Source organism: Seriola dumerili, unplaced genomic scaffold (genome assembly GCF_002260705.1).
Source record: "Seriola dumerili isolate Sdu_G_001 unplaced genomic scaffold, Sdu_1.0 BDQW01000260.1, whole genome shotgun sequence".
Lineage (NCBI taxonomy): Eukaryota > Metazoa > Chordata > Actinopteri > Carangiformes > Carangidae > Seriola > Seriola dumerili.
Window position 1 is genome coordinate 382,532 of NW_019174515.1, and position 27,307 is coordinate 409,838.

At 41.3% G+C, this 27,307-nt stretch overlaps 1 protein-coding gene across 1 annotated transcript; it reads right to left on the minus strand.

Moving 5' to 3' along the window:
* Nucleotides 1-371: 371 nt before the first annotated feature.
* rbbp6 (RB binding protein 6, ubiquitin ligase) lies at nucleotides 372-17,616 on the minus strand. The gene is made up of 20 exons (XM_022756858.1): nucleotides 17,127-17,616; nucleotides 15,753-15,858; nucleotides 14,329-14,377; nucleotides 11,084-11,128; nucleotides 10,860-10,942; nucleotides 10,517-10,613; nucleotides 10,170-10,309; nucleotides 9,622-9,797; nucleotides 9,051-9,154; nucleotides 8,740-8,910; nucleotides 8,251-8,393; nucleotides 7,227-7,326; nucleotides 7,078-7,144; nucleotides 6,886-6,928; nucleotides 6,441-6,755; nucleotides 5,718-5,861; nucleotides 3,268-5,406; nucleotides 2,228-2,330; nucleotides 942-1,941; nucleotides 372-421 (listed from the first exon to the last, which is right to left on the minus strand). Exons 1-20 carry the CDS (start codon nucleotides 17,290-17,292, stop codon nucleotides 372-374), a joined length of 5,241 nt encoding a protein of 1,746 aa, XP_022612579.1. The 5' UTR covers nucleotides 17,293-17,616.
* Between the last annotated feature and the right edge of the window lie 9,691 nt (nucleotides 17,617-27,307).

Here is a 27,307-nt window from a genome sequence, read left to right on the forward strand (position 1 = left end):
TTAAACAATTACAAAATTAAAAAGAAAAAACTAAATATAACACAGAGGTTCAAATCATATAGTATTTACAGTATCTCCTTTAAATTAATCGCAAACTCTTTCAATAATCCTCTATGTGCACTCCTGTGTGAGGCAAATCAAAGTACTGACTGACCTCTTGTCAAAATGTGAGACTTTCCTCATGCAAGCTGTAACATTGCAGGTTCAGTAAATATGAACCGTGGTTGCTGGCAGTCCTGAGCAAGTTGAGAGCATGTGCAAATTCCTCGGACTTAAGATAATTCAAGATGTCAAAGGTTCGACTTTTGCTTTCATTCACATTCATTTTCTTTATATATATGTGTATATATATATTATAAAGTGCTTTTCCCTCAAAAATTGTTCACTTTCTTAGAGATCTTAAGTCGATACAAAAAGTATCCTGGAAAAAAACAAAACAAGTCAAAAAAATAAATCCAGGCACTTTTTGGACAGAGAAAGGAAAAACATCATTCCAGTAAATTTCACTTTTCTCCAGGACAATCAAGATAACATAACTGAGCAGAGCTTAGCGTGGTCTTCCTCCTCTTTCCACCTGTCGTCCACCTCTCCTCCGCTCTCCTCCTCCCTCCCATCTTTGTTTTTCTTTGTCTTCTTCTTGTGTTTGTGTTTCTTCAGCTCCCATTCCTCCAGCAGCTCTGGGGTGGCTTGGCTCTTCTCCTTTTTGTGGTGCTTTTGTTTCTTCTTCCGCTCATTCCTCTTGTCGTCCCTGCTTTTGTCCTGGCTTGCTGATGAGCTGACACTGCTGCTGCTTCGGCTGCGGCTGCCACTGCTGGGCCTCTCTCCCTCCTCAAGCTCCCCCCCCCCCTGCCACTTGGTCTCTCCGGACAATTTATCAGCCTCATCTTGCCACTGACTAACTCCTACTCCCTCAGCCTCCATCTCTCTAGTCTCTCTCTCACCTTTGCTTTCTTCAATCACTTTATTCACCTTATTTCTCTTCCACTCCTGCTTCTCTTCCTTCCTCTCATTTCTACTTCTGCTTTGCATGAACTCCTGACCAGGGCTGCTCATTCTGGACTTACTGGTCTTAGGGCTGGAGGATTCGGATGGGGGTATCTGTCCTTCCCTACCCTGGCTGTGGGAGTGGGACGGTGAGGAGTGGTGGGTCCCTGCAGGTCGGCCTTGGTGTCTGTGGCTCCCTGATGGATCTCTGTGATTACGGTAGTCGTGGGGATGGTTTTTGTCTTTACATTTTGAGTCCAGTAATGTGTCTCCATATGTTTTGTGTGCGTGTTTATCAGGCAGTACGGCAGCTCTGCTCATTGAGCTTCTCTCCCTGCTTCCCCTGCCAGAGTGTTTCCTGTCAGGACGTGAGCTGGAACGCTTCTCACGGTCCTGTTCTCCTCCTCGCTGCCGGTCTCTCCTCTCTATGTCCTGGTACGTCGAATAAGAGGAGACGTGACCGGTGGAAGGTGAATTCCTCTTTTGGACAGAGGCCAAGCTGCTGTGCTCCCTCTCTCTCCCTCTATCTCTCCCTTTTTCTTCCTCTTTTGACCTTTCGTTTGATCTTCTGCTCTCTCTCTGTCTATCCCTCGGCCTCTCACTCTCCCTCCCTCTTGTTCTGTCCCTCCACCTTTCCGTCTCCATCTTTCTCTCTGTACACAAAGTGCTGTCAGTTCTGTCTTTGCCACTAGAGGGAGCCACACTCTCGTCTAAACTGAACAGAGTCAAGTTTTTCTGTTTCTCCCTGTCCCCTCCTCTCTGCATCGCTCTGTCCCTGTCCCCGTCTCTGTCCACTGACCTCTGTCTCTTCAGTTCATTCTCTCCCTCTCCCTCTCTCTTGGTTGTTATCACTAATGGTGGAGGCAGAACCACAGGAAGAGGGTCTTCAGCCTTGATCTCTCCTTCGTTCTGCTCTTCCTCCTCAGGCTCGTCCATCTCCCATTTGGAGTGAGGGACCTGAGACAGACAGGTAAAGTGTGTCTGAGACAACATACAGTTTTTGTTAGTGTGCGTGCATGTATTGTGGTTCTTTAATTTTTTGGACTAATAGCTCCCTAAAACAAAGCAAAGCATCCCACAGAGTCAAAAACAGTTTAGCAAGTAATAAAATTACACAGGCCAGAAGTTCGTATAAACCACGAGAGCGAATGTGCAGGATACAAATGTTTTCATTCCCATAAGTCATGATACGGCCTATAAAAGCTTTCTGGGCACACATCATGATCTAGACTCACAGACTCACCTGTACGAGCACGAGTGGATCCTCCCTTTCTGCGGCTCTCTCCTGAGTGTACTCCTCCACAGTCTTAACCACCGCCCTCCTCTCCCAACAATCCTCGCAGCTGCTGCATTTAACACACACACACAGAACATTAAAATCAGTATATAGCTCTACAGTACAAAAAGGCTTTCAGGCTTGTATAAAACACACTTGAGTCCCTAGTTGTCAGACAACAGAATATTTGGTTTTTATGTTTGGCACCTATCTTAAAAGAACTGATAAAGGACTTTCTGTGCTGTTTTGACAGGAAATTATTTACCATCTGTTAACAGCTAAATCCAACTTAACATAATGAGTTGACTTACATGCTAATTGCAGTATCTATATTTGTCATTAGTTGTGGTTGTGGGCGAGTCAACAAACAGAATCAAAGAAACAATATAAAGCAGATAGTTAAAATGTATTGTCATTGGATTTTCATGAAGTCAAGCTACATTGTTTTTGACATTATTTACAGTGAGTAGCTTTTCAGCAATATCCTTTCAATGCATTTATATTCAGTCATTACCTTTTTTATATAGTAATTTTCATTAGTAATTCGTTAGTGACAGTCTGCCATTCCAGTATTGAACTCAAATGGACTTTCTGTGTGCAAGGGATTCACAGGAAAAGATGCTGCAGTTAATCCAGCTCATTAATATCAGCCTCACTGTTTACCCTCCACTCTGCTACGACTGTAGGAGAGTGAAGAGTATGTAAGTAGCTCTATTAAGTTAGTGCGAATGTGAAATGAAAATTTCCTTACAAGCAAAACACAGAGTAGCTCTCAATGGGAGGCAGTCACAGGAAATGAAATGTATTTGTGACTGTGTGAAGTTCTGACAATGATTATTCATCAAAATGTGTCTACAGGACAAGACCAAGGTCATCTTCTGCATTGCTGGACAGTGGGTCAGTTTCAAATATTGCAAGAAGGAGCAGCCACGGTGAGCTGTGAGATGAAGCTGTGGGATTATGAATATCCATAAATTTTTTTTTTTAAAAAGCAGTAAATTTCTGACCTGCCACCGTCCATGTTGGAGTTTGGTCTGTCACGGCTGCTCTCTGTGCTGCTCCTCTGTGACATGAACCTCAGCATGTCCTCTTCTTCTGTCCTTGTCCTCATCTTCACTCCCTCCATCGCGGCCTCCTTTGGTTTTGAGTCCCCTGGCAGGTTTCCTTTGTTTTCCTTGCTTGTGCTTTCTTCCTCTGCCCGGACCAACTCTCTCATCTCTTGGCCTCGACTTTCTTTCCTCATTCTCTCTTCTTCTTCCTCTTTCCCAGTAGCGTCTCCTTTGCTGGCCTTCATCCCATCTCCTCCCCACTGCTTTTTACTCCCCTTCTCCTCCTTTTCTCCTCTAAAGGCATAATGCCATAAGTAAAAGTCCTCCTCTTTTCTGTCCTCTTTCTTTTCTCTATCTTCTTTCCCTCCTGTAAATTTCTTCCACATCTCTCTCTTGTCATCTATCAAGGTGGGTTTCTCGCAAAACTGTCTTGCCTCTCCTTCGTCTGGCATTATTTTTTCTTCAAACACACTCTCATTTTCTCTGATAGATTCCTTCTTTTCATTAACTTCATCTTCAGTGTTTAATTTCTCCTCTTCTCCATCACCAGTCTTCTCAATTTCATCCTTTGATTTTCCTACGATACTCCCCTGAATTTCAGTTTTCTCCTCCATCCTTCTCCCATCCAGGTTGATGTTGATACTTATTTTCTTCTGTGGTTTCACTGTTATTCCTCCTTCCCAGAGGGGGGGCTTCTCTGTCGGAGGCCATGTTTTCCTCTCTTTTTTCTTCTCTGTCTTTTGCTTCTTACTGTCAAAAGGATTGGGGGATTCATTCTTGCGGGTTTCATTTCTCTCCAGGTTCTCTCCTTTTCTTTTTCTATTCTTCTCTGATCTTGAGTCAGAGGCTTTGCTGCCTCCGAGGTTGTTGTATCTTTCTGAATCCACCCTGTCTGCCTCTTTACTGGGCTTTACTTTGTGCTGTCTCTCCACATCTTGCCTGGAGTCTTTGCTTCTTCTCCATCCTTTCTCTGTTTCCACATTCCTTTGTTCTCTGCTTTTTCTTTCACAGTCTTTATCTAAAGACTTATCTGGTTTCAGAGAAGGTTGGAATGATTTTAAGGTATCTCTGGCAGCTGCTTTGTCCTGTACAAAGGTGCCATCCTTGCAGGCATGTGGTCCAGTGTCGTGCCCCCTCTCGTTCTTTCTGCTGTCATCTGTTGAGTCTGTAGCATCGCAGGATGACGACTCCTCTCCCCTTCCTTCCTCATGTGTCTTCATCCTCCTTTGTTGATGTTTCAGGGTGCTGAGGTCCTCCAAATTTTTAACGATTACCTGCTTGTCTTCTTTACTTCTTTCTTGCAGTTCCACCTCCTTACTGCCCTTTGCGAGCGTGATAGGCAGGTGGCTGTCTTTCTGTTGTTGATACGCCCTTGGCTGAGCTCCTTCTTCTGATGGTGTGCAGCGACCATCGCTGGACGATTGAGAGGGAGGGGAGCAGCTGTCGTTGGACGTATGAGATGGAGACGAGCGACTGACACTAGACGACTGAGATGGTGTGGAGCGGCTGTCACTTGAAGACTGCGATGAAGGCGAGCGGCTGTCACTGGACGACTGCGATAGAGGGGAGTGGCCGTCAGTCCGGGCAGTGTGTCCGTAATGAGAGTCCGAGTTGGGATGTGAGTGATTTTTGCTTCCTTCCCACTGAGGAGGAGGAGGAAGATTGATGAAAGGAGGAGGCAGCTGGTGGAAATGGCCGACATAGCTGCTGAAATATTTGTCACACCACTCTTTGTACTCCTTCTTCCACTGCAGGTAGCGCTCTCTTTCCAGCTCCAGACTGTTTGTTTGATTCGCATGGTGAGCATAAAGGGAACTGGCTAAACTCGCCCCAGAGCCTCCCTCTTCATTTCCTGAGTGTTCTCCTCGCCTCCTGGAGCTGTAGCTGCTCGAAGGAGACTTCTTGGTGTGATGGCGGCTATGGTGGCGGTTTTTCCGGTGATCTGACGGTGACTTGGACTTAGAATGGTAGCCAACTTGAGGTGACGATGATGAGGAGGGTGTAGGGGAGCGTGGGCGTTTGTAGCCATAGCTATATGAGTGGGAGGGATGAGAGCGGGTGTGGAGATCTCTGTGGCGGGAGTAAGGAGAGCGGGGCCTGGAAAAAAATGAATCAAAACACAATTAAAAAAAAAACCCTGAGAAATATTCAAATCATCTGTTGTTTGTCACACACATTTTAATGCATCATTGTCTTGTTATTATTTGAGTGTATGTCATTGCCATCTTGTCTTTGAAAGAAAAGAAAAATGGGAAAAACACAGCACCTGTTCTTTTTGGGCTTTAAAATGGACATGGAGTCACGTGTAAAACTAAAAGTATGTATGAACAGTTTTATTGTAAATAAACAAACAAACAAAACATTAAATCTTTTTAAACCAAACCTTTTTTAATAAAGGGAAAAAATACCTTGATCTGCCTTGGGATCTGGATCGTGAACGGGATCCAGACCTGCTTGAAGAGCGAGAGTAGGAGCGAGAGGACTTGGATTTAGAAGACTTTGAATTAGAGCGAGACGAGGAGCGTCTGTAGCTAGATCCTCTGTGAGGGGACCTGAGTGACAAAGAGACAGGGAACCAACTGAGTCGACGTGTAGACTTCTCATTATTATTAATACATTGTCCTCAGACCACAGTACCTCTGTAGCTAAATTTATTTACATTAGTAACGTGATGAGAGTTGAACAGGCTGCACCTGCAGCGGTGTGAGTGGCTTGGGGTTGGGATGTTCTGGTTTTTTCAGTATCACAACACAAGATTTGTATCACAGTTTCAGTCTCGGTTTTAGAACTGTTACACTCACATTACAGTCTCACCAGTTGTTATGAGAGAACATGCTGAGCAGGATACATTACATTGGAAAAATACACTTGTCCGTGCTCTCTAGTGGACAAAGTGTATAATGATGTCAATGTTTAAAAATTACTGATAACATACTGTATCTTTGGAATTTCTGTAGGGGTGGAGAATTCAATACCTAATGTTATTCCCTAAAAGACAGCTGAGAGCTGGCACATCCATTCTTACAATTGAACAAGTACAGTCATATGATTTAAGACATGGAGATTTGAAGATACCCTGTCATGGATATGACGGCTTGGAAAAATGCAGAGCTGTTGATTGTTCAGTATACCTTTCCTTATTCTTTCTCTGGTGTTTGTACCACTCCTTGGGGATGAGGGCAGGGATGGAAGAGGTGGAGATAGAGGAGCAGAGGGAAGGGATGGGGGCACCCTGGGGACATGGGAGTGTCCAGATGGGTGTGGTAGGTGGGTATCCAGGAGGGTAACTGCTGTGGGACTGGTGAGCCGAGAGATATGTGTGGAAAAGGGGGGAGGGAAAGAGAGATGGCGTAGTAGCCGAATATGATGACGAGGAGGAGGAGGAGGAAGTAAGCCGCTGGGATTCAGTCCAGCCTCCATTGGGACAACCTGAGGAGGAAGAGGAGCTGCGAGGAAGACAAGAGGAAGAGGAAATCAGTCTTCAAACAGTGGATAGAGTCAAATACAGACCAGTATTCTCTCTCACACTCTCACACACACACACACACACACACACACACACACACACACACTGACCTGCCCCAGCAGGTTGATGGCCCCGAGTGTCCTGGTGCTGGACCTTTGGATTCAAAGGAAAATGGTGTTATATCATTCTTTACTTTACTATTACTGCAGTTCTAAACATAATAATTAAGACAAAAAGACAAAACACATAATGAATAGTAGGGACAATATAACTAAAAGACACAAAGCTGCTTAGTCACTCACCTAAGGAGGCCTGCTGTTCATTCACACTGACTGTCTGGGGCTGCTCTGCCACTGTTGTGTGGTTAACCTGAATAGACACAAACATCACCAATTTCATCCAGACGTGTGAGTTAGTGTGTACGAGTGTGTGCGTGTGTGTTTGTCCTCACCAGTGGTATCAGCTGTAATGGAGCAGCAGTGGACTCTTTGTTTGAAACCAGTACAGAAGGGGTAGCAGCAGCAGCAGAAGCCAAGTCTCCTTCAGCCTCCCTGAATAAACAGCAGATACATCACAGTCAGTACCACATGAAAGCAACACCAGTGTTATTGTTTACCAGTTCTTCAATCTCAAATCCATGGCGCCGCACAGGATCAGAGACTGCACCAAATGTTCTACTTGTCTGGGTAATTGAAGTTACTGTTATGAAAGTTTTTTGACTGACGCCATCAGCTGTTAGAAACCATAAAAAAAAAACCCATCTCAGACACAATTAGTTCAAATTTCATCCCTAATTTCACTCTCTATCCCCACTGATAACAGCAGCTGAATTTACACTGAGGTGACATTGATATTATCCGTCCTCCCTGTCCCAGGGTTAGGGGCAGGAAAAAGCGGCTCCAGCTATTTCAAAGCATACAATCATACAGAAGCCGCACTGAGCTGTTATAGTGTATTTCTGTACTAATGAGTTCAGTGAGGGTGGGAAAGCAGCATGTTTCAGAGCAAATGAAGACAAACAAACTTTTGCCTTGATCGTAATTCATAGATGCCCTCTGAGCTGGAGTAGGAACAACTCTTATTTGCATGTAGCCTGGAAGAAACCAGGATGGATTGCAGTTGGATTTGTGATATCTATGTCAACAAAAAGTGTCTCTGGACATGACACAATTGAAACAATAAGTGTAAATGGGACCTATTAGTAAATTAAGCTGGAACTGGATAATTATAGTACCAAAGCATTTGAAAAGCAATGTATCAATAAATCTAACTTAATGGAATAGAACAGTCTTCAATAACCTTGAATAGCTTGACATCCAAATGAGGCAGGAGAGGCACCACAAATGAGTGAAACATCACTTCTACAATGCAGTTTACACAACACATGTATTTGCACATTAAATAAGCAATTAATTGTATACCTGTGATATCACAGTTCTCAAGGTGTGAATGCATGTGTTTCTGTGTTTCCATACTTGTCAGGTATCTCCAGGGAGCTTTGCTCAGTCTGAAGGGAAGTGCTAGGTGTGTTGCAAGAAGAGGCGGGGCCTGTTGTCGCAGGAGGATTTCCAGACAGTGGCAGTGTGTCTGCAGCCTGTGGGTGGTGCAGGAGAGAGTCCTAAGAGGGGAGAGGACAAGAGAATATAGCTGAATATAATATTATAATAAAAGGGAAAAATGCAATGTAAAATTTAAAGGTTTAGTTGAGCCACTAGAATAAACAATTCTCAGAATATCTACATAAGACAATATAAATGGCAATATACATGCATATTTCCAGTATAAAACCTACAGTATATTTGGTTTAACACTTATTTCAATGGTTGCCACTAGAGAACTAGCACTCTGTGAGCCAAGAAACATCTGACTGTAACAACAGTAATTATTCCTCTTGCTTCTGAGTCACAGAGATACAGGACTATTTTTTCTGCCTCCCAGATGAAACACATCATTAAGAGGTTTACCTGCTGGCAGTGTGTTGACTGGGGAGGCTTCTGAGACTGGCTCTGCACGGTAAGAGGGGGCGGGGTGGGGACAGGGCTGGGTGTCGGGGTTGGATTTTGGGACTGGGAGGTACCAAAACTCGTTGTCAGACTTTTGGTGTAGCCTCGCTCTTTCTTGAAATTGTTCACAGCCTGTGTGGCAAGAAACAGACGGCAAACTGAAAGGTCAGACACATTATGTATCAAATCAAGAGGTAATAAGTTATACACCCCCCTCCATTTTCCTCCAATTCTTACTTCAACTCATGTATCCAATTTATTTGTTAATTCACCTGTCTGAGAAATTTATTGGCTATCAGGGTATCAGGGGAGACATTTGATTGGCTACAAGTGGGGCAGACATGGTCCTCTGAATCCAGCAGCGTGGTACGGATACCTGAGCAAGAGAGGAAGAAAGTTGAAATGTAAATGTGGAGAGTCTGATTGAAGAGTGAACAGTACCATTTATGAGTACATTAGTCACACATGCTTATACATATACAGTAGTTTATTTATGTACTATAAATAAACTACGTTTCCACATTTATGTTTATTTGTGTTCTTTGTCACCAAAAGATAAAATAATGACAAATTATTGGCTGCTCACTTACTATTACCTACATTAATATATTTAAACATCCTGACTCTAATAATGTTAATGCAGTAATACAGCTTAACTAGCTCTTTGATTTTAGGAGTTACCAAGTACCACAGAAGCACACACATTGGTTCTTGTACAGCCAATATGGATTTACAGTATCAGGATAAAAATGGCTTTATTCTTCTAAGTCCAGTAAGTGTACAGTATATGACGTGTGCATGTGTGTGTGTGTGTGTGTGTGTGTGTGTGCAGAAGGCCCTCACAGTCATCACAGTAGCTGTTTCCACAGCAGGGTATGACCACAGCATCACTCAGCAGGTCATGACAGATCAGACAGAGGAGTTCGTCAGGTACAGGATCCTCCTCGGCTTCTATTGACTTGGGTTTTTCCTGTGGAACAAATGGAGGCTTCTCCTTCTTCCCAATGGCATACGCCTCCCTAATGACAGACATCAGTATATAAGTTCACATTCACGTCCAGATTCGATTATCCAGGCCTTTGTACATCCATCGATCCATATCAATTGATTAAACAGTTCTAGGTGGTCCTGCTATTAACTCTTTTTGTTTCTGAAATCAGTGCAATAATAAACTTAGATTAACAATATTTCAAATAACCGAAACAGTAAAAGGGTAGGGTACATCTTGAAAGTCTTTATGCTAAGCTAACTGGCTCCTGGCTATAGACTTACATTGAATGGACAGACATGAGAATGGTATCAAACTTCTAATCTAAGTCAGAGGAAGAAAGTAAATAAGTGTGTTTCCCAAAATGCTAAACTAATCATTTAAAACACATACACAGACTTACGCATCTATGGCAGGAATGGCATAACGTCCACAGTTGGTTAGCATGGCTCCTTTTATGTTGGGATCATCCACCTCAACCATGAAGGAACGAGGGATGCCTGTGCTCTTCTTTATTCTCAGTGGGGCCTCAAAATTTTTATCCTGCTGTCAAGCACACACACATCTATATTTAATGATAGCCATTATAATAGCTGACAGTCAACAGCATAAACACACAAATAACCCTAGTACTAGATACCACAAATATAAACACACACTAACCAAATCAGTTTCTTGCCTCAGTAAGATCTGTGCAAGACTGCAAAACAAATTGTCTCAATTTAGAGATCCCACAGGTTCTGCTCTTACCCCGCTGGTGGGACAGTTCCTGATGTGGTGTCCAGTATTTCCACAGCGATAACAAGTGTAGTTTGCAGGAAGAACATTACCAAACTTTTTGTTGTAACTGTAGAGAGAATGAGACAGAGAATGAGAGGAGGGTGGATGAAGAAGAAAATGACAGAAAGGTAGGGAGTCTGAAACATATGGAAACAAATTAAGGATGTAAATGGAGTGCGGTATGAAGATGGATCAAAGTAATGGCATCCAAGAGAGAGACAGTGACATATCAGAACACGGAGATGTGAAATTTAAAAAAGGGGGACAGAGACGGGTATGGAGTAGTAGATTTGAAAGTATTACAGTGACTCACTTCATGGTATCATAGGTGGACTGGTTTAGCATAACTTTGATCTTATCCTCCTCTGACACATCTGCATCAGCCAGGTTAGCCATCTGCATGTACACACATGAATGGATGTAAGCAAGACACAGAGACGGCAGGTCAAATGTTTAACTCAAACTATTTCACATTAACCAGGATGAATATGTAAAAACTGAATAATATTAAAAACACACAGAAAAGAGAGAGTATACCTTGGAGAAAAAGGGCAAAGCACTGGAAGAAGCCTGGTCATTCATCTGTTAGAATTAAACACAAAATCAGTTTTACTCATGAAGGAACAAGAGCCTCAAGTTCACGTCTTGAGAGCTCTATGTTCATTTGGAGAAGAAACACTACGACCTGGCAAAGACACAAAAAATGCTCCTTTGGTGATTTTTCCTGTGTAACATGGAAGCAACTGCTGTAGTTTCCATTTTCACTTCCATATCCTTTTTAACCAAGATAAAAATTTACACCAGCATCCAGCAGAGATTTTTGTACAGGGTGGATAATAAATGTCATCCCAGGATTTCCGCCTCAGCACCTCCTGCCAACTCTCTTCTCATCCCTTAAAACTCACTACACTGAAAATGAAGAAGCCAACAATGCGATGCTTCCTAGGAGTTTTACACCTGTTAGGTGAGCGTTTTGTTGGGTAAAAAACAATCTTTGCCCTCATCACCTAGAGTAATATCTACCTCACTGCCTCCTCTCACCTCACTTCTGTCTTGTTTCTGATTGCCTATTTTTGTTTAGTTCCTTGACTGAGACAGAGTAGATACAGGAACCAAGAAAGAAGGGTTTCACTCAGTATGTGTGACACTGCCGTGCTAGCAGCGTGCTCATATTTATGACCAAATATCTGCAAAGCTAATGACATTCCCATCATCCTCACCTGTGCTTAATGCAAAATTCAAAACTTATACCTGCTAAATATGAAAAAAACCCTGCTAAACATTAGCATTTTAGCATTGTCACTGTGAGCATGTTTGCATGCTAACATTCTTAGTATTTAGCTCTTTCTCTGATAAATTCCTTCCAATCAACTATGAGACATTTAAAGATTTACTCTGGTGGTTACATGGTTTTACAGGAGTCGGTCGGCCAGTCAGTCATCACATTCATAAATGCATTCTTAGTTAAATTAGATTTGTAAAACCTTTTGCCTATCTAATCAATGGTTCATCCCCAGTCACACTGTAAGTAACTGCTTCAGGTCATTTGCACTGCTGTCCTTCACACACTTCTTGTATGAGGATATACAGTACGGTCAGAAAGTCTTAGGATACATAAGGACACATTTGTTGTTGAAAACCAGCACACTGGATTTAAATGAAGCAATGACTGAGCTTCAAGTGCTGACTTTCAGCTTAACATACAAACAAGACAATCAAAGTTTTTTTTTATATTTTATGGCCAAACAGCTGAAGACTGGCTCGCCTTCATTGGACAAGTTAGTCACATCTGCTTGCTGTAAACCAGACTACAGGCAAAAAGACACTGAAACAAGCAAGAAGTGTGGATGGCCTGGCAGAGCAAAGATAACAGATGGCATTGATTGTAACCAAAAGGGCTACAATTCCTAAATTATTCATCTGATGTGGATGTAAACACACTTGTCAAATTGAAGCTTGTAGTCACCGTTTCAGTGCAAATCCAATATGCTGCAGTCAAACCAATAAAAATAGTTTCTGACTGCACTCTGATATTATCTGTAGCAGCATGACAGATTTTCTGAGAGTATTTAGTAAAGGTAAGGCAAGTCTAATAAAAGACACTATCAAGTTCCATTATGGGAAGTGTAGGATCCAGTTTTTTGGAAAATCTGTTTCTTGTATACTTTAAGAAAGTTGAATACCCCTTTGAGTTAAATGTGATTCCAGTGTGTATACCATCATATCTGTTGTATCTATGTTCACTTTTTTTTTCCTGCAGAGGAGAAATGTGGAACCAAGATTTTAACCATCAATCAGAAATGTCAAATGATGACAGAGACCGATGTGACTGTGGTTGTGTCCCCACTTGTCCAGTCAAGTCAAACACATAATCAATACATAAGACAGCTTCATACAAACGACTTTATTGGTAGAAAAATCACACACACACAAAAAGTTTCAAAGTGCTAAGAAGAACGGCAGACACTTCTCCTACTGAGAAACTCGAGAGAAAAATCAGGTCAGGTCAGTGTACACTAATTCAGACTGCAGCAAGTAAAAGCTTTTGAGATGTGTTTGAGTTAGTGCACAGGATCATAGACAAAACAGCACTACAAGAATTCAGCATAAAATAACAATGGTGCACCACTTGGTGACTGGGGAGCGGGTTTAAGAGAGGCGCCATTTAATATTTATTGGTCAGAGGTTTTACATTAAAGCTAAAATGCTGTAAATCCTGCCTCAATAAGCCTTTTTTTTAATAATGTTTTTGTCTACAGTAAGGGAGATCTTTTCTGTTACTATTGACATCACAGTGCTGTGCAAGGTTTATTTCAAAAAGTACAAATTCTTTCCTTTTCTTGACAGATTTGGAAAGTTTGGTTGGTGTTTATAATAATTTCTATAATAATATCTGCTCATCTCACTAGAGTCCACAACAGACTTAGATTATTCTGACGCTAACTCATTCATTCTGACACATTTGACTCTTTGGTGGGACTGATATTGATCCAATATACCAAATTTTCAAAAAAAACAAATAAAAAAACAGCCTGTAATGTTACTTGAAGACTCACAAGCTACACAGTTATCAAGAATAAAACTGTATAGTGCTTTTGCAGTGGTGGTGAGGTGCCTCAGATAAATCAAAAAATAATAAGTGAGTGCTACAGCCGCTCATGGATGACGGATAAGTGAGTAAAGACCGTCAGCAGAGCCACCATCATAAAACAACAGTTGGGTTTATCAGCTGTGAATAGCTGGCCGGCATGATAATGTTTGACCCGCCCGAGCAGCTCCCACCACCCACAGATAGATACTGAACGATCTTCAACAATGAACACCGACTGGTGACACAGCAGCTTGTTAAATTAACAGCTGACAGCCTTTATGAGCGATAACGTATATAATGTAGTTTGTTTTTTTTTACCATATAGCACTGGTTAAATAGGCTTAGTTTCTCTTATTTGTACATGGTGCAACTGCAGATAATACTTCTTGATAACTTTTTTAATTTAGTGTCATTATTTAATTTGATTTATTAGCTAAAATCAAACACTGAACAGCAATCAACTTCCTCTTTGCAACAGGAACTTAAACTGCAAAAGAGGAAACAGAGGCTTTCAATGATCTCGATGAAGGTCTCATTTGTTTATCTTATTCTACGTTTGGAAATAGCAATATGCAATTTCAAAAGCACACATTTAGCAAATATTCAAGCATTTCTGCTCTGCTGTGTTAACAATGTGTGTGCTGAGCTGTGCTATAAATGAAGTGCAGTGGGATTTGGTTTGGTTACGTACTGCTTTGACGGCTGCAAAGGCGTGGTGAAGATGGACATCTGAACGCTCACTGAAACACAAAAAGAAAAATCGTTTTAAACCAGAGTCATCCATGACAATTTAATGATTTCTTTTTTTTTCTTATTCTAAAAAGGAGCACACTTCATTTGTTGGCGATACTTTACATCAGCAAAAGGGAGTAAACAAAAGAATAAAATGCAAACGTTAATAAGATCTTCTATGAGGACTGGCATAATTGCAGCATCACAACCACAACAATTGGCCCAGTTAAATGTACAATATGAGAAACACTCCACTGAGCAATAAAACCGAGCCATAAATGTCAGTTATGTGACCCACAACTATTTCTACCAGTGTTAGCGACATGTTTTTACAGTGAATGTTTTTTGCTTTGGTTGAGTTTAAATTTTCATGTGAAGTGTAATGTAAAATGTGAACATAAAAGCCTTTAAACCAGCTCATCATTTAAGGCTTACTTGGCAGCACGGTGAAACTAAGTGACTGTCATCCTGATTGTGCAGGTGGAGAGTTGATTTGCTGCATCTAATCTTGTGGGCAGTGTTACAGCCCTCATTCCTCTCTGCCCGTCTGCATGGTGCTGACGGGGCTAATCACATGACCGTCCGTCTGTTCCAGTGAGGTCTTTTCCTGCTTTCCATGCATGAAACTCACACCACTGTTGACTCTCCTGCCTGAGCCTGACTAATATCTGGGTAATCCTCGTGTACGTCACAGTGGAGTTACAGTCGTACTCTTTTCCTGTGAGCATATTTTATCATGGACATATCATGCAAAACCCTGTTTTATCAACTGGCGACTATTAACTGAGTCAGGTCTCTGGATGGATTCAGTATGTGACCTGCAAAGACATGCTGCTGCTCAAAACCATCCCAGTAAGCAAAAAGGACCCTTCCTTTATCCATTAACCTCCACACTGTTTTTTATACTAATAACTGCTTATCATCTACAATCCATGTCTCTGTGTGATTCAGGCATTTAACAGTAAATGTGTTCAATTAGGAATCATTTTCTTATTCATAAATATACTGAGCTTCCTGATTGGGATCCATTCTGAGCTTATTTTTTCATCTATTACCACATAGCTGTGCAGAAGCTGGGTGATGCTGATAAAATTATAATATAATAATATTTTTGACCAAAACTTAGCCTAATTTGTATACTAAAATTATCTATCATCTTATGTTTGCTTTGAACAGTTGAATGGCTGACGCATTGTTTCTTGGTTGAGTCATCTGAGAGTGATTTTGCAACACTAAAGGTAGACTTGTAGGTGCCAGGTGGTGTAGCTCTTGCAGGCAGGGTGGAGCTTTGCAATGGCAAGGATAGCAACACTAATAAGGAATGCAGGAGTGCAGGAATTCAGCTACAGTCGAGTTCAGTGCCAAACCCCAGAAAAAACTTACATGTTTTGGTTCTTGCCACTTGAGCTGGACTTGCCTCCGCTGATGGGGATTCTCCGGACGATGACAGAGGACCCTTTGGGGATGAGACCTTCATTGTCTGTGTACTCTGAGAGGGGAGAGATCGTGAAAGTGAGGTTTTACAGTCTGAAGATTAGCTCACATTAAAGAATATTAGTTATGAGAAGATCTCTTATCTTCTGGGCTTTTATGAAATCATGCATCCTTTACTGAAAATCAGTTAATGAGAGAATGTCAGAGTCTTAAACTAGTCTAGGACTCTAATGGGTACAAATTAATTGGTCTTTGGTCTTAGTCTATTTTCACTATCTACCTACTGATTATTTTCTTGATTCACAGATGAACTGTTTAGACGACAAAAGTTGTGAATTCATAAAAAAATGTCTATCAGATGTGTAAATCTGTGAAGTAATACAAAAAAGCCCCAAATATGATGATTCACATTTCATAAAAACTATTTTGACTTCATGCTAATGTTACAGTCGATGTCAACACTTTTGCATCACTCTGATTCACCAGCTGCTCAGTTGTGAGCCAAACCATAGTTCCTGGATCCAGCAGTGTGGTCTACAAAAAAACACAGGCGGCATGACACAGCATTGTTGCAAGACTTAAATCTGATGACAGAAATCTGGGTAGGGGGCCCCTTAAGGCTTCCTATAATGCACGTTACTCATTTGACTTGTTTGGTGTGTGCCAGCCAAGACTAACTTTGTGTGTCAATCTCTACAAACTATCATACGGCAGGAGTTGTATATGTGCCTGTATTTTCTCACACACTGAGCGGGTTGTGGTTTCTGTGGTCACAGAATATGATGGGGTTGCAGATCTTATTTTCAAGATACTAACACACTCTAAGATACTTATCATTATTTAATCTGCATGTCACTCTTGCCTTCTTTAATGTAGTGAGTTTACTTAACCTACATGGCAGCAAATTATATTTCTTGTATTGATGATTTTCATATGTGTGTGTGTGTGCCTGGCTGGACTTTTATCTTATGGTCATAACTAGGCTGTGCTCCTACTCTACTTTTGCTATTTTTATCCCACACCTCTCCTGTGACTTTTACATGCATGGTACAGACAGGGCTGATCCACCACCATCAGGCCGTTTAACTAAGGGCATGAAGCCTAAATGCATCAGGAATGTGGCCCATTCATTGGACCCTTTTGTCCCGGCTTGACTTTTCTGGACCCCCGTCAAGCTGAAAAAGGTGACGCAACCCTCCACCCCTAACTCGGACAGCTGTCAAATCTTGACCACGTGTTTACTTCCAAAGTTCAAATTGTCAACCTGTCGTTCACTTATCAGGATAAACGCACTCTCATCAGTTTACATATATGTAGTATTACCTTGCTTTGTCTGTGCGTTCGTGATCTGCAGGTCGCAGTCCCCGGCTCTCAGCTTCTCCCTGCCCATGATCTGCCTCTTCAGATCCGTCAGCGTGATGTGCGGGCCGTCAAAAACCACCGTGTCGTAGCTGAGTTTAGAGGAGAATTTATAATGAACATGAGTCATGCTGAAACTGAGCAAAACTAAACTGTCAGGGACCCGACAGTTGACCGTTTTCCTACGGTGACAAAAAATCGGTATCGTTGTAGTTGCTATGGTAGTACAAAGTTAGCTAGCAGGCGTTAGCAGCCGGCTGCGTCGAGCGTCAGTGGTCTGCCGCTAACAAGCTAGGTCGGTAATTAACAACTGCCTGATAAAGTGGCGTTCACAGGATGACATGTCCCGGCTTCTGGTGGAACAGCAGCGGAGACTCAAGTGAAAGCGCATTCAGTTAGTTTCGGGTCTAATTTGAACTTTTATTCCTGGCAAAGCTGCTATCAATCCGAGGTGTTCGCTGACAGAAACCACCAGCTGTTTCCACAAGCAACGGCTCGTCAGCACAGTGCACGCACCATCTGATGCTGCGTTCACGTGATTCCCGTACACTCCGTCTTCCAAGCGTCGAAGTTGCATTACCACGGTAATTTCGCCTGACTCAGTTTCCACAACTGAGTATCAATGTGAAAACACATACCATATAAAATGATAACAACTCTGACAAATTTATCAGAACATCGAAACATTTTATGTTCTTTTTTCTAAATTACATTCTAAATCATTTCAAATAAAATGGTCATTAGCAATTAATGTTTTAAGCAGTAACTAATTATCATCTACACACATGGGTTGATTACTGAATGGGCCCAGGGGCCCAATAGGTCAGAGCCTCTGTATGAAGTGACTGTTAATATTTCTTGTCAGAAAGTCCATCAAAAGCATGACTTGACACAAAATGGCGTCAAAGAGACACCAAATGACCCAAAAGGGACACAAAACAAGTAAAATTAGATGCAATACGAACACAAAGCAAGGCTAAGCAGCTATAAACATGACAAGATAAAAATGACTACAAAGAAATGCAGAATGACTTCAAAGACACACAAAATGACTCCCTTTCAATCTGATGGGTTTTTTTTAAGAACAGTATTTTGTCGTTAAAGGTAAGAATTTGGCATGTCAGTTTGAACATATGAACATGAAACTGTAGATAGTTACACTCATTGAATATTCAAGTTCAAGGACAAAAAGCAGAAAAGAAATATACTACACGCCTTGGAATAAGGTTAGTGGAAAATAAAGTTGTGTAGTGTGATTGTGCTGGGGGGAAGGGGTAAAAGAAATCAACCAAATCGATGCAATTGTGACAGGGAAAGGTAAAAGGGAAATTACCACGCAAAACAATAATACAAGAGGAAACATAAAAAGGGTCAATTCTCGTATTCTACATTCGTTTTGTTTGAAAATAGCGATGTACAATTTTTCGTCCAACACTTGAAAGCAACATCTTGCGTCCGAGCTCGGAGCAGTGCACCTGTTTGGGCTCAGGGGACAGCAGTCAGGCTGGTTCAAAGACAACCAGATTAACGCCAATTATAGATGAAATAATCGCTTTTACTTGTCCAGTTGTTGTGTTGAAGATGTGACATGTTATTTATTTATTTATTTATTTTTGCATTTTATTCCCAGTGGAGTCGCGACCAAATTCACTGAGGCTGAGTACCAAGTAGGAAAAATATTTGGCCTACTGTTTTTTAGAGTACAAAATTCATACATTACAATTACACTTAGTTGCTGATTGCAGTTCTGTTAGTATGCAGTCTAAATGATCCACTAGAGGGACACAAAGCACCATTTATAATGCTGTTTTGTGATCGGTGAATTGTACTGCAGTATGCAGTCAGTCTGAAAGGCTCACATTTTGACACATTTGGTGGCATTGGCAAAACAAAACGTAAGCCCAGTGTTATTTGACTTAACTATAGCCTATGCAAAAATCCAACTGGGTTCCTTTACGAAGAATTAGGCTGCCATTGAGATTTTGCAGTAAAGAGAATGTGTAGTTTACAACAACAAAAATACCATACCAAAAAATTAATTATGGTTGAATTTAATTCAATTGGTAAATGCATGAAACTAAATTTCCAAATATCAGCAGTTATGTTATCTAGGCTGTATTAAGACTTAACCTGCAGGTGAATTCTTGACTTAAAAAAGGAAATTTATGGCAGTTATATTTTACTGTGAAGAAATTCATTTCTGATTTCCAGAATTGTTGTCATCTAGTGAAAACTGACTCTTTAACTGGCAGAGACAGAACAAATTTTGATAAAAGTTACATTTTTCATGTCAAAGAAAATAAAAACATGGTTTGACACAGTGGGAAAACATTCTCTTTCTTGTCAAGTGTTAGATGAGAAAATCGATTTAACTTACTTTACTTTAACTGTAAGGTAAATATGAAGCTACAGCAAGCAGTTAGTGATCTCAGCCTAGCATAAACACTGGAAACAGGGGTAAACAGCTTGTCTGGCTCTGTCCAAAGGTAATGAAATCTGTCTATCTGCACTTCTAAAGCTTCATATTTACTGTACAGAAGTGTGAGTGGTATTTAGGCTAGCTGTTTCAGCTGTTTCCAGTCTCTATTCTATGCTAAGTTAGCCCTCTCTTGGCTATAGCTTCATACATGTACAGGAGTGCGAGCGGTATTGATTTATTTAATCAAATTGTGGGCAAGAAAGCTAAAAAGCATATTGGATGTGAGGAACCATTGAAGGGAAGGAGACAAGAAGTGAGGAAACAAGCTGAGTGCAAGCAAGGGGCTTAGGAAGCAGGATCCTTTTCTGACGCTGTGACATCATCACCACAGGTTGATGGGGGTGGGGGGGGGGTGGAGGGTTGTGGCACACATACACATGAGGAGGCATGGATATCACAGTGAAGCTAGTAGACAGTGGTTCACTGGGGACAGCAAGCTGATTGGTTGGATTCAGATAAATGAAGGGAGAGAACAGAGAAGAGAGAGGAGTGTTTTGCGCTCAGTCTTCTCTCTCCTCAGTCTCTTGCTCTGCTTCTTTCTCTCCTGCCTGCTCTGCTCAGAGGAGGGATTTGCCCTATCTTCCCTGGCTTAGCACACCATTGTGAAAGCAGTGGGAGGATGGAGAGATGCAGAAGGAGAAGGAGAGAGAGACAGAGAGAGAGAGGGAGAGAGAGAGAGAGAGGGAGAGAGAGGGAGCGAGGATGAAAGGGAAACAGCTGCTGCCTTTAAACTGATGTTCTTCTTATCGTGATATGATACAGGACATGTTCAGTGACTCAGCCATCAAAGAGCTGCTTGGAAACAATCTCATATCCTGGCATATGATGTGTTTAAAATGGAGTATATTATAGTCATCATATATGGAAGCCCATTTCAGCCAGATAAAGAAGAAAAACGTCAATCACAACTTTTTAATAAAATTATGACGTAAGTCTAAAGTTTAAAGATAGTAAGTCACAATTTTGACTTTCTATCTCATAATTTTGACTTACAATTACTATTTTTATTTTAAGCTTTCCTACACAAATGATCTTCCAATACTATATATAGACTCTCATAACACGTAAAATAATAATCGGTAAAAACCAGTGAGTTTTACTAGGACAGATTCCCACCCAAACTGAACAATGCAAACTGATTGTTCCATGTGAGTAGCTAACTGTCTGGCTACCTATTGGATTTGCTTACTGACTGACAGAGGAACTAATAAGTTAACTAGCTGAATCAGTCACTGAAACCATCTAATTATCATAATTAGAAATTAATACAACTTCTGCTGGTTGACAGATGGCTGTTGGACTGATTTGGTGGCAAGCTGACTGACAGACTGATATCTGAATGCCCTTCTGTCTGTCGGCCATTTTGACACATATGCTGATGAATCTGAAAATATGTTTGGGTGATGTGAGTTTTCCATTTCATTGTAATTTCCAGACCATTTTACTCTAGGCCTGTTGGTTATGCTGAAATGCCTAAACAGTTGGAAAATGATAGAATCTCTTCTGTCAGTCCAATGCTTTACATTGATTTATGCAATTTTCAAAATCTGTCATTTAATGATCACTTGTGGCTGGAAGGCCGAACTGAGAGAAAAACCAACTGTTTGGACCAAACTGGTCAGCAGATGACTGATGACCTTTCAGTCTTCATCCCTCCTTTCCCCCTTCTCTTGTTCCCTGGCATCTTTGACTTTCCTTTCTTTATCCTGATATCACACTCCCCTTATCATCTCTCCTCTGCTGCCTTCAGCCCTCGACACTTTCTCTTCTCCCTTCTCCCCCTTTCCCTCATCCTCCCTTCACCTTTCACTCTCTCCTTCTTGTCCCTCTGCTTGAGCAGCATTCACAGCTCCAAGGCTTTTTTTCACACTGCAGATGGCCATAGTGTTACTCCACTCAAGGCACACACACACACACACACACACACACACACACACACACACACACACACACACACACATTTGCTCTCCTTGTCAATGGTTCAGAGTGCTCTTCACTCACTTTGTCCTTCTCAGAGAACTGAAGTATCTCTTGTCCTTAAATCTCAACTTGCAGAAGATTTGTCCACCAGGTCTGGCACTGATCAGATGCTCTGTGTCTTCAGGTTCAGAGTGGGTGGCAATCCTCAACCCTGGACCAAAATCATGTGATTTAGGAAGTGTGAGGAAGTGGATTTTAAGTCATGCTAGCGGCATAGCTCCAGGGATGTCGGTGTCAGCTGGTTGTTCCACCACTTTGGTCCCGACTGGTGATATTAGTAAACATTATACCTGCTAAACATCGACACGTTAGCATTGTCATAGTGAACACATTGCTGCATTTACCATTTAGTTAGCATTTAGCTGAAAGAGCAGCCTCATAGAGGTGCTAGCATGGCTGTAGACTCTTGTTGTCCCATTAACAGATGGCTGGTAGTTGATAAGTAAGTGGGATTTTAAGGAACAGATTCACAGTACATTTTAGATGCCAAAATGCCTATTGACAATATAATGTGTGTAATATAAGTTAATATAGAGTTATGGAAAGGTTAACAGGTATTAAGAAGGGAGATTGCCCAAACAACTTTCACATAAAAAACAACAAATTTCCAGAATATTTACAGAGTGAAGTGGAAGTCTGAAAGTGTTTATACACATTTCTGTAAAATGCAGTTGAATGTGTCTTCTGGATGAAATGGAGGATAGTAGTCTCACATAACAGTTTGTACAAATAATGAACTATACACAGTGTTTCATGTTCAGGTACATTACACACAGACAGAAGTTATAAAACACATGCAATCACACAGATAAGGCAATTTACCATGCACATGTGCACTCAGACCTTTGTTCAACACTGCACACATTGACATCAGGTGTTTCCTGCACGTCTCTGGTGAATGCACGCGCATGCATGCGCACACACACACACGCACGCACGCACGCACGCACGCACGCACGCATGCACGCACGCACACACACACACACACACACACACACACACAGGTGGGTTGGGCACGACCAAACAAAAAATGATGCCAGCTGACTTTGCAGAGCAGGTGCACTCAGAAGTACACACATTCACAACAGACAGACAGACAAACAGAGATAGATAGATAGATAGATAGATAGATAGATAATTTAGACATCAAAGCTGGCAGCAACTCTCCCTCAGAGCCTTATTCAGTCTAAAACAGCTGTTATAGCAACATCCAACTGGGACACAAACACTCAAACACACACAAACACAGACACTTGTATTTGTATGCAATGTCAGGAGCTTGTCTGGCATAATATCACTATTGTGTGTCACATTGCCAGATGTGTGTGTGTGTGTGTGTGTGTGTGTGTGTGTGTGTGTGTGTGTGTGTGTGTATTACCTATTAAGTTGTGTCAATATAAATCAGTTCACATAGTCACATTGTGGGACTAACCTACCTTTTGGGGACAAAATACAAGCCCACACAATGTCGATCATTCAATTTTATGGTTAAGAAAAGGTTTAAAGTTAAAGTTTGTATGTGTATTACATACAGTATAGTGACTTACTGTCAACAGTTTCCATGAGTTAAGAATGTGACACCAAGTTAAGATCAAGAAACTGTGTAGGTGACATCAAAATACACAATTACCAATTTATTAGGTTCACCTGCACTACATAGAATCAAAAAGATATTGATAAACTAGTAACACAGTGTAATGATCGCCAGTATTCAGAACTAATTGTCTTCCTCACAAATTTCAGATTTATTTTTAGAGCCCATGAGGTAAGACATTACTGTCTGGTGAAGCACTATGAAATAATCTGATGTGGGATTCCTGCTGGGAAATGCTCTGCGTCTTTTATGGGCTATTAGCATAAGGGACAATTTTCTCTTATTGGGCCAATGGAGCTGAAGAAAGCAATTACTACAGTACCATACTGCTCGACAGGAGGGTGGGATCTCAAAACAGAAAAATGTGGCAAAGGGGAAAATGGGTAAGAGGATCATGAAGAAGAAAAAATAGCAGAGAGAGCCTGGGTGAAAAGGGGAAAAAGAAAAATGGAAAAATGAAATCTGGGCAACAGTCACTATATCTCTGTGCAGCAGAGGAGATGAGCAGCAGGAGAGATTGAGTGACAAAACCGCACATTTAGACGCAGTTAAGAGGAACAAAAGCAGAGTGGCAGCCAATCCCAGTGACTCTCCAATAATCCCGTCATCCACTCTAATCTCTATGACGACGACGCGGAGCTCCATCGGTGACGTCAGAGTTATGAATATTCATCAGGTGAATCTGAGCTCTCCACTGAATCCTTCCTTCTCATTTTACACACACTTACTGCCCTGCTGTTGAATTGTAATCTGGTGACACGTAATAAAGGATCAGAAACAAGCGAGAGTATGTATGTGGTATTTAAGCACAATTCACCGCTGCAACTATAAATTCAGGAAGTCTTCAGATGTTGAAACACAAATTACAACTTTCAGGCATAATTTTCCTCATTTCTTGTCCTGTTGGTCTGTAAGTGTGACCGCCCCCAGGGATTTCCAAATAATCCATCCTTGATTTGGCCTGGAACCCAGTGGCCTCATTTGGATGAATTAGTGTGCTAGATGTTAAAAAATTGTGCATCCTGAGAAAAAAAAACTAAGTATAAGTACTTAGATTCGTTTAACTTTGGAATATACTCGAAACAAACTAGTTGCATCATCGAATCCACGTTTGTACATACAAAAATTTATAAAAGTAATTGTGTGAGGACAGACTCAAAGTCCAAAATCTGCTTACGTCTCACCTCCTCACACCTGATAAATCACTGCATGAAGTGGGTGTGTTTTTATCGTAGTTTGAAGGTAGAAAGAAGCGGTTGCCTTCACTGCCCTGTAGGCAAGCACCAGACTCTTGAAACAAACAGGCAACAGGGCGCGAGTAACAGGGAAGCAGAGCAGTGTGGGAAAACTTGGTTGAACACCATATGGACAGTAGCGTTCTGGACTAGCTGCAGAGATCTGATCGCGGATGAAAGGCCAGATGAAGGTGGGAGTTGCAGTTGTTCATCTGGGAGATGACGAGCACCTGGGCCACATCCAAAGTCAGACTCCTGATGTACAGAAGGAATCAACGGGCTACTGCTATGTTTACCAAGAAGTTCACCATTCACAATTTTTACAAGGTGATGAACAGGTCTTGGTGTGGACATCCTTTCCCTTGAAAACAAGCACAGTGTTGTCCAGCTTGAGCTTTAGATCAGTTGTTCCCAACCTTTGTTTTGGTTTATGACACCTTAAAACAAAGCAGTGACCATAACCCTCTTCACAGACTATTTAATTTGAGGCTTGAAGAGGTAAAACTTAACAGTATTTCACAAAAAAAAAAACAAATATTGGGGAAACATTTGAAAAATAAATTAGGTTTTGTGTTTAATTATAATAATTATGTTTATTTTGCTTATTTTCTACATAGATGTTCAGATTGTAACCTGATTCATATTATGACCCCAACTTGGGAACCACTGCTTTCAATGGTGTCCACTGAAGGTTCTGTGGACCAGCGGTGAGTTGCACAAGTCACCTCATGATTCCTCAAAATGTTTCAGTCAGCGGGTATGTATACAGGGTGGCACCCACCTGGTGTGACACATAGATAAATACTGCTCTCACAATCTCACCAGATGATTACCTTCACATGCTTCTCTCTTCACCACCTTCAAACACTTATAGACTAGCACATCCTCCAGTTTCCTCATTAATATTTTCTCTCTCCCTCACAGGTCTCAACTCTCATCCCTCCCTCTCTTCGTCATTCAAACATCTGTGTGTTGGCTGTGGAGATAAGAAGAGATGTTATCTATCGGATGGCTAATTCAGAACGGTTGACACAGCACAGCTGATGCGCATCTTGTATGTCCGTATGTGTGCGCAGGTTCAGGGAGGAGTGTGTGCAGGTTTATTTTGGTGTCTGGTTAGGTTTCTGATAAGGATCAGATGAAGGTTCTGTGGACGTGTTAATTTGTTGAGAAAAAGGACCACCAAACTGTGTTACCTGCGTGTGTGAGAGATAAAGCGCAGGATGTAAGAGAAGATCACGCAGCAATAAATCATACATTCACACAAACACACACACACACACACACACACACACACACACACACACACACACAACACACACACACACACTCAAATACAAAATGAACTCACCACAGGCACTTTGAAAAGGTGACTCTTTATTTTCTAGTTGTTATACTGTATATAATATTCTTTCTCTCTAGATATAGGTAATCATATTTATATCATGTAAGTAAAAGTGTGCTTTTATTCACAGCATGTGTCTGTGTCAGACCGCTGTTAGTTGGAGGTTTACATTATAAAGTATACAGTGAAACTGACTGGCAGCTATGTGTGTGTGTGTGTGTGTGTGTGTGTGTGTGTGTGTCACTATATGTGTGTGTGTGAGATGTGGGAGTTATACAGTCAGTGTGCCTGTGTATAGAAAGACAAATGTGAGTGCCAGCATGTTTCTGCATGCATGTGTGTGTGCGTGTTTGTAGAGGAGTAAGTATCTCATGATAGGGCTCAGAGATATGGAGCAGGATAAAAAGCTGCCCACTGACACTGGTTTTCAGAACAGTTGATCATCCTCAACCTTTAAACATATCACCTATCACCATGCTTTTAGGTGTTTCGAAACTACAACCCTCAGTTTTGGGAGATTTTGTTCATCAATGCTACTTCAGGTTCCAGCTGCACATTTGTCTTTAGGCTTTTTTAGTTTTTCACTTTCATCATTGCTGCAAGGTAACACTGATGATCCCCAGTGTCACCCTTCAAGACACACAGTAACGGCTAGTTGCTATTTATTCGCCTCATCTCCATCTGAATAGCCTCAAAGCAAACTGCTACATCGCCTGCACGATACACTCCCTGAAAAGAAAATACACATATTACTGTTTGCCAGCCCAATGCCACACATATAACAAACGTATAATAATATCATATTTCTGGATCATTTACTATTTATGTGTCAATGACAGCTCCATCTTGGTACTTTACATTAAATAAATGCAAACCTGAATCAATAAACCAACTAACTAATACATGATTATGTGTATGTATCTTCTCCTGAGTTTGTGCTCTGGCATTTGTTTTCTAACAGTCCTCAGGTCAGTTCAAAATGGACAAAGTCAGGTTACTGTCATTTACCACTTTAACTGTTTTTTATATTCTACTTTAAATAACAAGTCTTTAGCCATGCTAGCGGCCCTGTGAGGCTGTAGTTTGAGTCAACTGTGTGTTGAGCTAAATGCTAACATCAGCATGCTAACATTCTCACAATGACAATGCTAACAAGCTGATGTTTGGCATGTTCACCATCTTAGTTTAGCATATTAGCATGCTAACACTTGATAATTTTCACTAAATACACTAAGTAGCTGAGTCTAATGGGAATATCATTAGTTTTGCATGTATTTGGTCATAAACCAAAGTCCTGGACAAATTTTGACCTGATGATAAAAGGCAAAGTAGGTGTAATTCATCCAGAGGGAGATGTGAATGTTTGCAACATGGTAAGCCATCCAATAGTTGGTGAGATAATTCAGTCTGGGCCAAAGTGGTCGACCGACTGACATTTCTATCCAGAGGCCACACCGCTATCATGGCTAAAAACCCTGCAGTCTGTGCACTCTGTTGTACAGACTGTGTCCT

Coding starts and splice junctions, on each gene's coding strand:
- rbbp6 (XM_022756858.1), bottom strand. CDS start 17,292: ATGACTCATGTTCATTATAAATTCTCCTCTAAACTCAGCTACGACACG. Junction 7,327..8,250: donor TCCCTGGAGATACCTGACAA/GTATGGAAACAC, acceptor CTGTTTATTCAG/GGAGGCTGAAGGAGACTTGG. Junction 2,331..3,267: donor TCCAACATGGACGGTGGCAG/GTCAGAAATTTA, acceptor TGTTAAATGCAG/CAGCTGCGAGGATTGTTGGG.